The 16,015-nt window shown below is 40.6% G+C and overlaps 1 protein-coding gene and 1 long non-coding RNA gene across 3 annotated transcripts; both read right to left on the reverse strand.

Moving 5' to 3' along the window:
* Positions 1-4,893: 4,893 nt before the first annotated feature.
* ahsa1a (activator of HSP90 ATPase activity 1a) lies at positions 4,894-15,714 on the reverse strand. The gene is made up of 9 exons (XM_014145049.3): positions 14,885-15,714; positions 10,261-10,451; positions 8,557-8,639; positions 8,258-8,375; positions 8,057-8,148; positions 7,388-7,513; positions 5,924-6,025; positions 5,776-5,827; positions 4,894-5,379 (listed from the first exon to the last, which is right to left on the reverse strand). Exons 1-9 carry the CDS (start codon positions 14,962-14,964, stop codon positions 5,207-5,209), a joined length of 1,017 nt encoding a protein of 338 aa, XP_014000524.1. The 5' UTR covers positions 14,965-15,714; the 3' UTR covers positions 4,894-5,206.
* Positions 11,701-14,878, reverse strand: LOC106571687 (uncharacterized). 2 transcript variants are annotated; one of them, XR_001320978.3, is made up of 5 exons: positions 13,776-14,878; positions 13,127-13,166; positions 12,906-13,017; positions 12,598-12,721; positions 11,701-12,444 (listed from the first exon to the last, which is right to left on the reverse strand). It is a non-coding gene; the product is annotated as an uncharacterized LOC106571687 (long non-coding RNA). The 2 variants fall into 2 exon arrangements; XR_014380632.1 differs by having other exon boundaries at positions 12,906-13,166.
* Positions 15,715-16,015: the final 301 nt, after the last annotated feature.

Genomic DNA, 16,015 nt, shown 5'->3' on the forward strand with positions numbered 1-16,015 from the left:
AAGCTCTATACTAAGTCTGAATTTGTCCTGCTAGGTGACCTAAACTGGAACATGCCTAAACCACCTGACCAAGTCCTAAAGCAATGGGACTCCCCAAATCTTTCTCAGATTATTACCAATCCCACAAGGTATGACTCCAAACACCCAGAAAAGGCTACTCTTGATGTTATCCACACAAATAATCCTGATAGGAATCGGTCTGGTGATTTCTGTAATGACCTTAGTGATCACTGTTTCACAGCCTGTGTTTAGAATGGCTGTTCAGTGAAACAACCTGTCATGATCTGTCATAGACGCTTGCTAAAAAAACTTTAGTGAGCAAGCCTTCCTTCATGAACTGGCCTCTGTAAAATGGTATAGAATCAGCCTGATCCCCTCTGTCGAAGATGATTGGACCTTCTTTTTTTATGTTTTCAGTGGTATTGTTAACAAACATGACCCCATAAAGAAAATGAGAATTAAAAACAGGTTTAGCCCCTGGTTCAACCATGATCTTGCAGAGTTACTCCACCTCAATAATTGCATTTGGCGAAAGACTCGGCACACACATACTCAGACTGACTGGCTCTCGTTCAGGAAAATGAGAAATAAGTGCACTCAGGCTATCCGTAAGGCCAAAGTTTGTTACTTTAAGGAGCAGTTCTCTCTCTGTGGGTCTAACCCCAAGAAGTTCTGGAAAACAGTTAAATACCTGGAGAATAAACTCTTCTCCTCACAGCTGCCCATGTCCCTTAAAGTTGACGTGGTTGTTATTGACAAGAAGCACATGGCTGAGCTCTTTAATCACCACTTCATTAAGTCAGGATTCTTATTTGACTCAGACATGCCTCCTTGCCCGTCCAACATTTCCTCATCTCCCACCCGTTCTAATGCGACGATCCCTGATGCTTCTCCCTCTTTTTACCCTGCCCTGCTACAAAGTTTCTGCCTGCAGGCAGTCACTGAGTCCGAGGTGCTAAAGGAGCTCCTTAAACTTGACCCCAAAAAAAGATGTTTTAGACCTTTTCTTCTTTAAGGTTGCTGCCCCTATCATCGCCAAGCCTATCTTCAACCTTTTTAACCTGTCTCTCCTCTCTGGGGAGGTTCCCATTGCTTGGAAGGCAGCCACCGTTCGTCCTTTAGTTAAAGGGGGAGATCAAGCTGATCTTAACTGTTATAGGCCTATTTCTATTTTGCCCTGTTTATCAAAAGTATTGGAAAAACTTGTCAATAATCGACTGACTGGCTTTCTTGATGTCTATAGTATTCTCTCTGGTATGCAATCTGGTATCCACTTAGGTCATGGATGTGTCGCTGCAACCTTAAAGGTCCTCAATGATGTCACCATTGCCCTTGATTCTAAGCAATGCTGTGCTCTTATTTTTATTGACTTGGCCAAAGCTTTTGATATGGTAGACCATTCCATTCTTGATGGCCGGCTAAGGAGTATTGGTGTCTCAGAGGGGTCTTTGGCCTGGTTTGCTAACTACCTCTTTCAAAGAGGGCAGTGTACAGTTGAAGTTGGAAGATTACATACACCTTAGCCAAATACATTTAAAATCAGTTTTTCAAAATTCCTGACATTTAATCCTAGTAAAAATTCCCTGTCTTAGGTCAGTTAGGATCACCACTTTATTTTAAGAATGTGAAATATCAGAATAATAGTAGAGCGAATGATTTCTTTCAGCTTTGATTTCTTTCATCACATTCCCAGTGGGTCAGAAGCTTTCTTACACTCAAATAGTATTTGGTAGCATTGCCTTTAAATTGTTTAACTTGGATCAAACATTTTGGGTGGCCTTCCACAAGCTTCCCACAATAAGTTGGGTGAATTTTGGCCATTCCTCCTGACCAAGCTGGTGTAATTGAGTCAGGTTTGTAGGTCTCCTTGCTCGCACATGCTTTTTCAGTTCTGCCCACAAATTTTCTATAGGATTGAGGTCAGGGCTTTGTGATGGCCACTCCAATACCTTGACTTTGTTGTCCTTAAGCCATTTTGCCACAACTTTGGAAGTATGCTTGGGGTCATTTTCCATTTGGAAGACCCATTTGCGATCAAGCTTTAACTTCCTGACTGATGTCTTGAGATGTTGCTTCAATATATCTGCATAATTTCCCTTCCTCATGATGCCATCTATTTTGTGAAGTGCACCAGTCCCTCCTGCAGCAAAGCACCCCCCACAACATGATGCTGCCACCCCCGTGCTTCACGGTTGGGATGGTGTTCTTCGGCTTGCAAGCCTCCCCCTTTTTCCTCCAAACATAACGATGGTAATTATGGCCAAACAGCTCTATTTTTTTTTCATCAGACCAGAGGACATTTCTCCAAAAAGTATGATCTTTGTACCCATGTGCAGTTGCAAACCGTAGTCTGACTTATTTATGGCGGTTTTGGAGCAGTGACTTCTTCCTTGCTGAGCGGCCTTTCAGGTTATGTCAATATAGGACACGTTTGACTGTGGATATAGACACTTTTGTACCTGTTTCCTCCAGAATTTTCACAAGGTACTTTGCTGTTGTTCTGGGATTGATTTGCACTTTTCGCACCAAAGTACGTTCATCTCTAGGAGACAGAATTTGTCTCCTTCCTGAGTGGTATGACGGCTGAGTGGTCCCATGGTGTTTATACTTGCATACTATTGTTTGTACAAGGAATGTGGTACCTTCAGGCGTTTGGAAATTGCTCCCAAAAATGAACCAGACTTGTGGAGGTCTACAATTGTTTTTCTGAGGTCTTGGCTAATTTCTTTTGAGTTTCCCATGATGTCAAGCAGAGGCACTGAGTTTGAAGGTAGGCCTTGAAATACATCCACAGGTTCACCTCCAATTGACTCAAATGATGTCAATTAGCCTATCAGAAGCTTCTAAAGCCATGACATTTTCTGGAATTTTCCAAGCTGTTTAATAAAGGCACAGTCAACTTAGTGTATGTAAACTTCTGACCCACTGGAATTTTGATACAGTGAACTATAAGTGAATTAATCTGTCTGTAAACAGTTGGAAAAATTACTTGTGTCATGTACAAAGTATATGTCCTAAACGACTTACCAAAACTATAGTTTGTTAACAAGAAATTTGTTGTGAGGTTGAAAAACAAGTTTTAATGACTCCAACCTAAGTGTATGTTAACTTGCGACTTCAACTGTATAAAGTCAGAAAATCTGCTGTCTCAGCCACTGCCTGTCACAAAGGGAGTATCCCAAGGATCAATCCTAGGCCCCATGCTCTTCTCAATTCACATCAACAACATAGCTCACACAGTAGGAAGCTCTCTCATCCATTTATATGCAGATGAACAGTCTCATACTCAACTGGCTCCTCCCCAGATTTTGTGTTGCTCTACAACAAAGCTTTCTTACTGTCCAACAAGCTTTCTCTGCCCTTAACCTTGTTCTGAACACCTCCAAAACAAAAGTCATGTGGTTTGGTAAGAAGAATGCCCCTCTCCCCACAGGTGTTAAAAATGTGTTATTGCTACCTCTGAGGGTTTAGAGCTTGAGGTAGTCACCTCATTCAAGTACTTGGAAGTATGGCTAGACAGTACACTGTCCTTCTCTCACCACATTTCAAAGCTACAGGCTATAGTTAAATCTAGACTTGGTTTCATCTATCGTAATCGCTCCTCTTTCACCCCAGCTGCCAACTAACCCTGATTCCAATGACCGTCCTACCCATGCTAGATTACAGAGACATAATTTATAGATCGGCAGGTAAGGGTGCTCTTGAGCAGCTAGATGTTCTTTACCATTCGGCAATCAGATTTGCCACCAATGCTCCTTTTGATACATCACTGCACTCTATCCTCCTGTGTAAACTGGTCATCTCTGTATACCCGTTGCAAGACCCACTGGATGATGCTTATTTATAAAACCCTCTTAGGCCTCACTCCCCCCTATCTGAGATATCTACTGCAGCCCTCATCCTCCACATACAACAGCTGTTCTGCCAGCCACATTCTGTTGAAGGTCCCCAAAGCACACACATCCCTGTGTCGCTCGTCTTTTCAGTTCGCTGCAGCTAGCAACTGGAACGAGCTGCAACAAACACTCAAATTGGACAGTTTTATCTCAATCTCTTCATTCAAAGAATCAATTATGGACACTGACAGTTGTGGCTGCATTGTGTGATGTATTGTTGTCTACCTTCTTGGCCTTTGTACTGTTATCTGTGCCCTATAATGTTTGTACCATGTTGTCATGTGTTGCTGCCATGCTATGTTGTCGTCTTATGTAGCGTTGTCCCTCATCGTGATGTGTGTTTCGTCCTATATTTATTTTTTATGTTTTTATTTTTAATCCCAGCCCCAGTAGGCCTTTTGGTAGGCCATCATTTTGGTAGGCCAGCGTTTTCCACCACCATTGACAAAACATCAAATTATATTATTTCTCATGGAAGAATGGTGTCGCATCCCTCCGATAGAGTTCCAGACATGCCAAGGCGCATTGAAGCTGTTCTGGCAGCTCGTGGTGGCCCAACACCCTATTAAGACGCTTTATATTGGAGTTTCCTTTATTTTGTCAGTTACTTGTATATCCAGTGGGATAATATATCCCCATCTATCCATCCGTCTCGATCTTGTATGATCGTATCCAAAGGACTGTCTTCTGGATGTGTTAGCTGAACTACATTATTGATGCCAAAACCTTTTAATTAAATTTAAATGTATCCCTTGCTGTCCATATTTCATGTGTAATGCAATTTGTTTGACATCTTCATTTTGTTTAAATATGCATGCTTTCTATTTATTCAGACTAATATCACTAAGAATATCAGGCTTGAGCAACTGCGTTTCCATACAATTTTTTCCAGAGAAACATCACTGGATATAGGGTAGCCATCGAGCAACAATATTAACAAGCATTCTTTTGATCATTCGTCTTGCAGTTAGTCGTCATTAAACCCCCAAAACATAAATCAGTAAAAATGTCATTTATTTCAGCATGACACACTTCAAATGCGCAGAATAGGAGATTGAGAATGCTAATAGTTAATTCCAAATATACTGTCGTTTGAGTAATTGTTTCTACATCTCATTTTGCCTATAGACTCAGTAAGGTAAGCACAGACATCAAAGAAAGCCTTGAACCACGGACCGCCAGTCTTCCAAGTGGAAAAGGCACCGTTTGTCTACACACGATGTAGGGCTGGTGCTACAAGAGAGACTGTACTAAAGAGTATTCATCCACATTAAATAATCCGTTTTTTTTTGTTTTTTTTATTACATTATTCAGTAGAGTCGGGCCCCGAATCCAAAAGTCTGTTTGATGGCTTCAAAGTAGTGTCTCTTCCAACCCTCCTTTGTCCGATCCTCCTCTACGGTCGGGACTCCTTTACATTCTACCTTCAGCTCAGTCTCATTGCCTCGATCCTTCATGTTCAGGGTAATAGTTGCATAGTGCTCTGGAAAAGGGAAATCAGAGCCAGCTTTAGAATAATTTGTTGCTAAAACAATAATATATCCAAGCCAGTTATGTTACTATCCAAGGTTTCTCAAGTCCAGTTGTGGGCACCCAACAGGGTATGCACATTTTTGTTCCTGCCCAGTATCAACACACTGGATCCAACTAATCATCATGCCTGTAATTAGTTGAATCAGGTGTGTTTGTTGTAGGATGGACCAAATCCTGTATACCCTGTGGGTGCCCAGGAGCAGAGTTGAGAAAGCAGTTAAGAATTGTAGAAATTACCCGTATAAAAAAAAATACTTAAGTAGAGAAATGCTGAAATTGACATGCCAAAGTTGCCAAAGAACACACACAAATCAAGAGCACCACTGGGGAAGGTGGGGAAACCTACCACACGGCCAGGTCTTGAACCTCCATTTCATAACTATCTTTTCATCTGGGACCTAAGAAGTGGAAACCAAAACCAGTTAGATTTGGTATTTCTCCACCAATGGGTCATGATCAACAGAACATGATCTCAAGCAGATGCGTGTCCTCACCAGCTCCAGAAACTCTCCGTTGACACTTCCCTCTAGCAGCTGAAACTTCCCTCCTTTGTCTCCGTCAACCACTGCTGCAGTATGGGTGAACGCCTGGACCATCTGCATTACGAGAGAGGAGACCATAGATTAGTCAAATCAGCACTGATTCCTATGCCTTCAGCCAGTTGTAATCATGATTCAAAAGAGTTATGGGACGACAATTTAAAAAGTAGGTTGGCGTTATATTATAATAGGCAACATTTTTAAAGGGGAAATAATCCACAGAGAGTTAAAGTCTAGTCTATTGAGGTTGCTCTTCGTTCCCTATTAAAAGCAACAGATGCAGTAAAATCCAACATAAGGGTATTTGTGTGAATAAAAAACATTTGCACTGATAAAATTATTTGCATTGGTGAAATTAATTGCAGTAGTGAAGTACAGGAGAAAAACAATCGCAAATCAAAATCTTGGTAGAACACTTTCCATTGAAGGCAAACACATGCACTCAAATATATACTTACTGGTTTTCTGTGCATAGTGTATTTATGCAAATTGTGTCATAATTCAGCTTTGTTACTACTGATACTTTGTAATGCCAAATTTGTGAAATAAACCATTCTCTACTTCCTCAGTGACTGGGAAATTTCTGCACACTGTAGAAAAACATTTTGCAATGGGAATGTTTTGCAAAGAAAACCAAGTTAGAGTTTATTTCCAAAATGCTATTAAACTTGTGTTTTTCATCAGAAATGATTGCCTATGGGTACCTTCATGTGTGTGAAATATTACGCTTCTCATTTATAGATTTTAGATAAATTAAACAATTGTTTTTGCAAAACACTATCATTGTTAGCTGGAATGGAATGTTTGTATCCTGTAAATTTGACTCTGATATGTGGTTGTCTCACCTAGCTATCCTAAGATGAATGCACTAAGCTAAGTCGCTCTGGATAAGAGCATCTGCTAAATGACTAAAATGTGAAATGTAAATGTTTTAAATACAGATCTCATATGACAGTATTTCATAATTTTTTGTCACAAATGTATAATTTGTACAGCTGAATTTGTTATGTTTGACTGTAAACCCTGAGGCGGATATACAGCATTTTGCTAAAAATCATGATTTGTCTTTCTCAAATGAAAACATCAAGTGATAGATTTTAAACAAACACATGTTTGTCATTACACAACCCAATGCCATGATTAGATTGTGAAAAAACAATCTCTTTCATAAAATCTTTAAACGATAAATGTTAATTTACCAACATTTCTGAAAATGGATATAAACTCAAGTGTTTATTGGACAAGTTCAGGTTAGTCCCTCCAGTTTCTGCCCTTACACGTTCGTTTGGTTCCTAGTGAATTCACCCCTGGATTGGTTTCCAACCATATTACTTCAGCCTGTATGTCTGGCCCAATCAGTGATGTTGGAGGAAAGGACACAAGGAAGGGAAGCTAGTATTTGACTACTTTACTACTCACGTCCTGGTTGATGAAGGTTCTGTACAGCTCGTCAGGTGAGGTGAGGAAGGTCTCCTTGAGACTAAACTTGCAGGTGGGGATCTTGACCCCTGTGCTAGGAGAGGGGGCCGATACGGAGGAGCCAATCTGGGGACGTAGACAAGCGTGATCATCCTGTTATTCATAAATTCTATGATTATGTACATTAGGTGAAGCTCACGTGATGCTCAATAAGCTTGAATACTTAAAATCCAGAACATGGGAAATTCAGTAGATGGATTATGTATTGGATTCATTATGTGGCGCTTTACATCAATAAGGGGGATGGGGAAATCACTTAATTCACTACCTATGTTGGAATTCTACTCGAACGGAAACTTATCAGTTGAATTCTTGCCAATAAAAAAAAGCATTCTCTAATTTATTTTTTCTTGAACATACAACATGTATGGAACATTTCCCACACGGTTTGTTATTGCTAGTAGGGTTTTAATCATGCTCATTAGCCCTTTGATACAATGATTCTTTGATTGTGTCTCAATTCTTCCCCCTTCTCCTTTTTGTGTGTATTGGATTGACGTAAATATTAGCTGGAGAGTTTCCACCATTGTTAAATCCATGACAGAAGTGAAATAGAAAGGAGAAAGGTAGATAATGGAGACGTAAGTTAAGAAGGCAACTGCCACCCACCTGGGTTTTGTCCACTTTGACCTTTGTCTGCGTCTGCTGTGGCTTGCTCGCCACCCCATTCGCCGTTGGGAGGATCATGCCCTGAGTGAACTCTACAGTCATCGGAAAAGTTCCATTTCAATCAGTATCAAGCTGAACTATTAATATCAGTATAAAGACAGGCACGAGGGTTAAATTGACTTTAATAAATAAATGCCTCACCGGATTTGAGGTGGTCCACATAGCTCCCCAGGGCAGCACGCACTTTCTTCGCTCCCTCCTTCTTCATGAGTTCGGTGAGGGTTGTGTTGGGTTCATCTTTGCAAAGTGACACACTGATCTGTGCCCGGGGGGGAGGGGGGAGGCAAAGATTATACCCAATGTTATGTTAGGTGTGGTCTTGTTTTTTACCATACAAAAGTAATGCAAAGAAATAAAATTACAACCAATAGCCATCACCGGTCAATGTGCAAATTAGCCTGACCAAACATGATCCTTAATGGCATTCTGTCATAACCTACATCTAGGTCGTCCATGTCATTTTCATCGGAGAGGTTGGGAACCTCGATGTTCCCTTTGTACTTGATTCCGGTTGTTGATGTTCCTGGGACAGAGCGAGAGAGAAAAAGATGTCATGAAGCCTACTTTGAACAGACACTATGACAACCCACCCACTTCTCACTGAACCCCTGGGGCTTTGTGTGCTGAAGAATAGAATTACAGTCTCATTGCCATGGAAACCAGGGCTATGCTGCTCTTTAGTAGGCAAAACCCTCTGCTTCAAACAAAATGTAGGATACATTTGGCAGAAAATACACTGGCAGAAAACCTAACATATCTTACCATATGTTCAACATGAGTTCCATATAGAGTGATGTGTGTGTGTCTGCTAGTGGTCACTATACCAACATTTTACTAATGATACAATACTAGGCCAAGTATCACAATACCGAGTTGTATCAGGATACCACGGTGAGAGAAAAATTCAGAGTAGCCTAGCCGTCCCGTTCGCCCTGTCCCCCGGACGCTTTTCTAAATCTTCTGAGCATGTGCTATGCAAAAACGTGTCAATTAAATTCACACTTCTACTTGTATAGAATACAGCATAGAATGGCTGTTTTGCTCATATTTGCAAAGACCTACCTTTGGCTGCAGGAATATACGTGCATGAGCTGCATGTCATTGTGGCAGAATTCAGTTAACACACCACCCTCCTTCACACTGTCTCCCTCAAACACACACCAGTATCTCTCCCACAAACACTGCTCCCAACTTTCAAAACACTAAGCACCAAACAGAACTTAAGGAGCACCAGAAAGAGATGGGTTTTTTATATATTTTAGGCTTCCATTAGGTCTATATGAATCCTACCTTTTGAATCACATCTCATGAGACCCTTTTCCTTTCTTCCTGGGCCAATCAAATTTGCCTAAATCTACTGTCAAGTTACCAGGTTGTTAGCTAGCAAGGTAACATGACTGAACATTGTTATCAAACCAATAATTAGCAACACTGGATTAGTTTAAAACGGCCCGCGACATGGTTTGTGAAATGATATAAAATGCGCGCGAATCCCCAAAAATAATAAAAGGCATCTATGGTAATATGAGTCTTCTTTTTTTAACCGTTTAGGCTAGAGACAAGACGTTTTCTTTGCTGTAAAGCATGCTTGTCAATTTCCCCTCTGGCACTCAGAGGCTGCGTGACAGCGAACTTGCAGTCTACTCAGACTGGCCTGTGCTTATGGCTTATAACAGCCGACTAAATGAAACAATATATATCTTGCGTGCTGCTCCAATCTGACAAATATAACAGAAGACTCATCAGGGTCTGTGCATCCCCACTCTCCACCACGTCTAAATTATATTAAAAAAAAAAAACTGATGGAGGAATAGATGTGCATGAAGAGCGGACGGAGAGAAGCGGTGAGCGAGGGCTGGAAGAGGTCGTGGCTGGCTGATTACAGCTACAACAAGTGATATGCGCATACAAGTGAAGTGGATATTATTGGACCGGAGCTTACTAGTGGCTGTTGCTTAAATTCCACAGAATTTATTAACAAAACTAGGTGCCAGCAGGTTCATTTGATCGGTAAGGCCGAAACATTCAGTAGTATTATATGAAACGGTACTACGGTATTCTAAAATGTTGGCATCATCAGTATCATAACGTTTTAGTGCCGTGATACCGGTACACCATGCAACACTAGTCTCTGCTGCACTCACCAGTCCACGTCGCCTTGACGTTCCACTCGTAGAAGTAGATGAGCTTCCCCTTGCGATTGTTGATGGATGCCTCGCCATCCAGCTTGGGGACGTCGGTGACCTCGCAGCTCCCCTCTGGGCCCTCCACGCGCAGCCCCAATAGGAGCTCCTTCAGCTTGTCTGTCGACCAGCCTGTCACATCTCGTTCGGTCCTGTAGACAGACAGACAGACACACACAGACAGACAGACAGACAGACAGACAGACACACACACACACACACACACACACACACACACACAATGAATATATTCAACTGTGTCGCGTTCAATGGGAAACACAGTCACTAACAGAAACAAGCATTTGTTATTGGATGATTTCCAATATCATTCTTACGCAAGTGAATTGTTTCCTGTAGAAATATATTTCAGTTGTAGTTAAGGGGATTCATTGACAGCGTTTACTTAGCTTGCACCATGATCACAGCGAGGCAGACCATAATGTAACTTCCCCTGAATAAAAGTAATGATCAGGTAGAGGAAACATTTCACTCTCACGCTTTTCGGTTCAGAGGGTTGTGATCATTGCTACCGTTCGGTGTCAAGTGTTATAAATATCCCCCATCTGCACCAGTTGTACCCTGTCCCTGGTGCTCCAGAAATAGCTTTGCTTAAAACCCTTCAGTCAGTGCCACCAACTAGAACATTCCAGAGGCCTCTGGACAGACCTGGGGCGGGGGGGGGGGGGGGAAACAAACACTCGGGAGCCTAACACTCAGAAAACATTTTGATAACCGTGTGAATCTCTCCGACAAGGTGACTTATCAATATAGCATGCTCTATTTACACAGATTAGAAAATGATAATTACCGTCAAAGTAGCTATCATGCAAGACTGCAAGTCCCTGCACATCCTCTCTAGCTGACACCTACGCTGTCAACTCACTAGCTACCTTAATCCAAAATGAAAAGATACTTTAGTGTATTTACTGTTCCATATCTTATAACTAATATTTTTTTATGCATTTGGTCTTGTATAGAACACCATCCTAGTAGCAGTCTAGTATTTATAACATGCCATGAATGCTAAGCTTCTCCGCAAAAAGAACTAGCCATCTAGTTGATATTAGCCTCATAACCTTACTTCAGCTAACCAGACCCTCTTCTCCTTCAGCCAGTGGCAGTCTTTCCTTAACTATATGAACAACGCAATATCTACTTCAATTCATGGTGTCAGAATGCACTGCGGTATTAAAAGCAATTCAGAACTAACTTGTTGATATGTTCTGTTGCAGATTCAAACCCAGATGAACTCATTGCAGAATGTATCCATTATGAATAAGGGTATTTGACAATGCACCAAGTCACGTCAAACACCTGAACTCCAACAATTACATTGATTTCTTAAACAAAATAGTAAACAATGCATACATATGCATAACATATAAACCGTTGAATTTAAGCCAACATTAAAAAATGATTTAATCATCAATGTCATAAACCTGGAACGTCAAAGAGCACAATATGAACTACTATTATCCGAGAGCACACAGATTCTGCTTTTCCATTTTAGGAATTAGACCAGTACAAATAACAGAATAGTGTGATTTTGGTAGGCAAGTTACACATTTTAATAGTATTTTTTATAAAACCTAGCCAACTCCAGGAGAATGAGAAACAAATGTATACTCAAAACAAGGAAGCCATGCCTAAACACAGCTATAACAACACCCTCCTTGTCAATTTAACAGGTCCATGTTGCTGCTGTCAATTGTGAGCAGATTATTTACCACTGCATTCAGTCTGAACCCCAGAATAAGCAGCAGGATGACAAAATTACACAGGTGAAAAAGAGGTAGCAAAAACAGTACACCACAACACTTTAACATGTTACTGAGTCTAGATGTTATCAAATCAGGAGAAGAACAAGTGAAGGAAGCAGCATAGGGAAAATGGGTGAAGGTAGGGTGGGTTTATAGAGATAAGATTGAAACTCTCGAAGTGTTGAAAGTTGAGGGACCATAAAAGGTATAGTGTGGAGTAATGGTTAACTAGAGAGATGGTTGACCATAGAATAAACATAAAATGGGGTGCTTGTGTGCTTCTGAAGCCCTTTTAGGCCCATGTCCAGTCATACTCGGGGTCTCAGTGTGTCCCTTGACGTCATTCCGTCTCAGTTGCAGCATTCAATTCGTGGTCATCATGTGTCTATGAATTACAACATTGAAGACAATGAGTGATTACAGCATTTCCACAAATTGAGCCATAGACAATACAACTTAAGCATTGAGGACAGAATTTTGTTGACAACATGGTGGTTTACACTATGTCTACTGTGTGTGAATGATGGAAGAATCTTACAGTCAAATGGACCTACAGCTGGTGTATGTGCTTCCTTGGACCTGCACATCAACCAGCACTGGGAACACTGGAGACTTGGAATGCTTGCTCTCAAAGTGCTGCTTGAACGACTTCGGGTCTGCATCTATAAACATCAAGTACAAAATGGAGGAAGTTAATCTGTGGCTTAGATTGAATTCAAAAGTTAACGAATTATAAACTAAGCAATACGATGCAAAAAACAACTACCCATATGAAAGACTGTACCACACAGGCCAGTACAATAGCCTACACATGGAGAGGAACCTAAAGGCACATACAGTACTAACCAATACTACTCAACCGACAGACAGGGCAGGAGTGGACCAGGGCTGCAGTCTTCTGGTTCGCAGCTGCTGCCGTCTTAGCAGCCGCCGCCACGGCATCAGTCAACAAGTTCAACTTGAGAGTGGAGCATGCGTTATATATCAATAAACCCATGCAACATCTTCCTACAATGTCTGAAACTGACCAAAGCAGGAGAATAGTGTTCCAGGTTGAAACAGCTTACCTAGTTGAGAGGTGGCAAGACTCAAGCACACCCACTGGTTCTGGAATAGAGAAGGTGCAAATAAGGTTTGCAGTTTGGCATCAATAACATGAGAGTAATTCTACCTCAAATAAACATGCGAGTACCAATTCATTTAAAAAACTATATTAGGTAGGACTAAATAAGGTTACATAACATTGCATACTAATGCAATGTCCAGAGGATAACAGCAAACAATGTTTTTCAACAGTAAATTAAGCACACTGTTGACTCAAGAGGATGCTAAAACAGTCCATCTCTGAAACCTCCCAAAAAGCCAGACTAAAATAATACAGCTAGCTAGGGTAGCTATAAGTCAAGTAGGCTACCCACAAACACACAAAGAATGCCTAGCCCTAGCTTTACCATTTAAGTTAAGTAGCAAGCTAGACTTAGTTTATAAAAGCCAAAAACAAGTTTAGTTTTAATTCATTTCTCATGCATTTAAATGGCTAGAGAAACAGACGGTTAATGTAGCCATCTAGCCAGGCTAATGTTGCTAACTAGATAACAGGCAATTTCAAATTTAAAACTTGCCCAAGACAGTTAACATAAATGTCCATTTAAAACTAACCAATTTATGATTTACTAAATGAGGCCAACATTAGATAGTTAATCCAGAGATTCTTACCTTTGCCTCGATTTGGCAGTATTGTCCAGATCTTCAAGGCCCCGGTGAGTGTTAAGCTTGAGACAGGCATTTGTAGTTCTAGATGATTGCCGCATTACACGGAACCCAAACCGGCAGCGCGCGTGCGCCATCGTGCATACATTTATTCTGTCCCCCCCACACCAAACACTATCAGACACGCAGGTTAAAATATCAAAACAAACTCTGAACCAATGACATTAATTTGGGGACAGGTCGAAAAGCATTAAACATGTATGGCAATATCAAAGCGTCCCGGCAAGGTAAACCTACATGAAAACACAGCCCTTAATTGAAGCGTTTCTAAAATCCACAATGGGTCAAACGAAAAGGTGGAAAAACGATTGGAACCATTTCTGTGTTATACCGCTAGGTTTATGTCCACCAAATTCACACAGGAATATGAGTTACAGATCTTTCACTCATTGAAAGCAAGTCTAAGAAGCAGTAGATATGTTCTATGTTCACTATCTATTGCTTCCATTACTTAGGTTTCGTTTTTTGCATCTTTTACTTTTGGTATTGTACACCAGCTTCAAACAGCTGCAAATACAATATTTTTGGTTATGGGAAATATATTTCATAGCGGTTTAGATAGTACAATGATTCTCTACACTATACTTACTTGTTTTGTCAGATTAACTGAAATGAGGTTAACTATTAGAATTTTAGCAACCAAGAAATGGCGGAGCTGCTTCTGCATAGTGCATCTTTAAAACTCAGAAATAGTCTAGGGAAGAGAGCGACGGAACGCTCAACTCCGATCTCATAAAAAAAACGTAGTTGAACGTTTCGTTCTCATAAGAAAACGTAGGTGAGCGTTCCTCGGCTACGGTGGATAGGGACAGTACAGCTCAGATGCTGCTGTAGCCTCTCTCAACCCCTTACTTGTTAACGACCTGCCGATAATCACCCTCACAAGAACATAAATGAAGATAGAAACGGAGGTTTAGGTTATGTAATGTATACAACAGCATAATCGAATCCCACAAAACATGCGATATTTGAAAAAGGCCTTTTGCCGAGGTCTTCTCAACTGGATCTGAGACAGTCTATCTAGCTGGGGAAAAAAGCACGCTAACGTTACTCACCAATGCCAGTTATTGACGTTTGTTGCATCGGCTCTCTCCTCCACGATCCAGCGTGGATCCCCTTCTCCCCATTTCGCCATGATGACAGCGGTGTCTAGTTAATGTGTTAGCTACAGTAACTAATATTACTTGATAGTTACTACCAAAAAACTGTTCAAATGATTTCCTAACGCTGGCTAACGTCAGCTAGCTAAATTAATTAAATGCCTATAACCAAAAAGGTTGAAACGTGACGACGAGCTACACAGCTAGCCACAGGCTAACGTTGGTAATATCAACCTAGATGGCAAAGTTTAGCTACTGTGTATTTTTAATTGACAAATAATTCAATTAATCGCTAACCAAAACATTAACTTTAGCTAAACCGACTGTAAATCCTTTGTATTTCATCTATCTAAAACTGCGTTATGGCCGTAGAAATGTACCTGACCGCCGGTGTGCTTGATTTTAGGACCCTGGTTTTTCTCGAAAACTCGTTTTGAAACGCAAGGAGCTTGCGCACTCGCCGTAGAAATTACTAGAAGCGGACTAGAAATTACTGGAAGAGAAAAGAAGCGGATGTAGCTACATGCGGAAGTTCCTGTCAAAAGAAATGTTCGTCACTAGTTCAAAGCCACACAGTCATACACCTCGCCTATTTGTACCATTTATCTAGTTTAACATTATGCCTTACCTTCAATTAAGACAAAATAATATTTGTTTGTTTTCATGAATTATTACGATATAGCGTCTTTGTGGCAACTAGTTGAAATCAAATAAAAACCCCGGTATTTATTTTTACATTTAAAACAAATAACGCCTATATTACAGTACTAACAGTATTTGATATCAAGACACGTCTTAATAAACATATTGCTTTGTTTGGAAAATGTGTGACAGGAAGGTGATTCCCCTCAGTCCCTCTACGATCCGTTGATTCCACAATAGGATTTTATTAAGAAATCATAATTGTCCTTTTTAAAATTAGTTATTGTAAATTATTAAAATGACAATCAGGTTGGCAGTAAAAATAATATTACTCGTGAATAAAAAAAACAATTTAGGGGACACGGAAGTAAAACAATTGAGGATACGTGAAGATATCACGTTTGTAGTCTTTTTGTAGTTATCCTTAATTCTTTAAAGCATACG

The sequence above is a fragment of the Salmo salar genome, chromosome 15 (genome assembly GCF_965601325.2).
Source record: "Salmo salar chromosome 15, fSalSal1, whole genome shotgun sequence".
In the NCBI taxonomy this organism is placed as follows: domain Eukaryota; kingdom Metazoa; phylum Chordata; class Actinopteri; order Salmoniformes; family Salmonidae; genus Salmo; species Salmo salar.

Bases quoted from the DNA above. Each gene is read 5' to 3' on its own strand.
- ahsa1a (XM_014145049.3), bottom strand. From the start codon at position 14,964: ATGGCGAAATGGGGAGAAGGGGATCCACGCTGGATCGTGGAGGAGAGA. The intron at 8,376-8,556 runs GTAGGTTATGAC...CCCCGGGCACAG, and splicing joins ATGACATGGACGACCTAGAT to ATCAGTGTGTCACTTTGCAA. The intron at 7,514-8,056 runs GTGGGTGGCAGT...CTACGTCCCCAG, and splicing joins TCAAAGTGGACAAAACCCAG to ATTGGCTCCTCCGTATCGGC.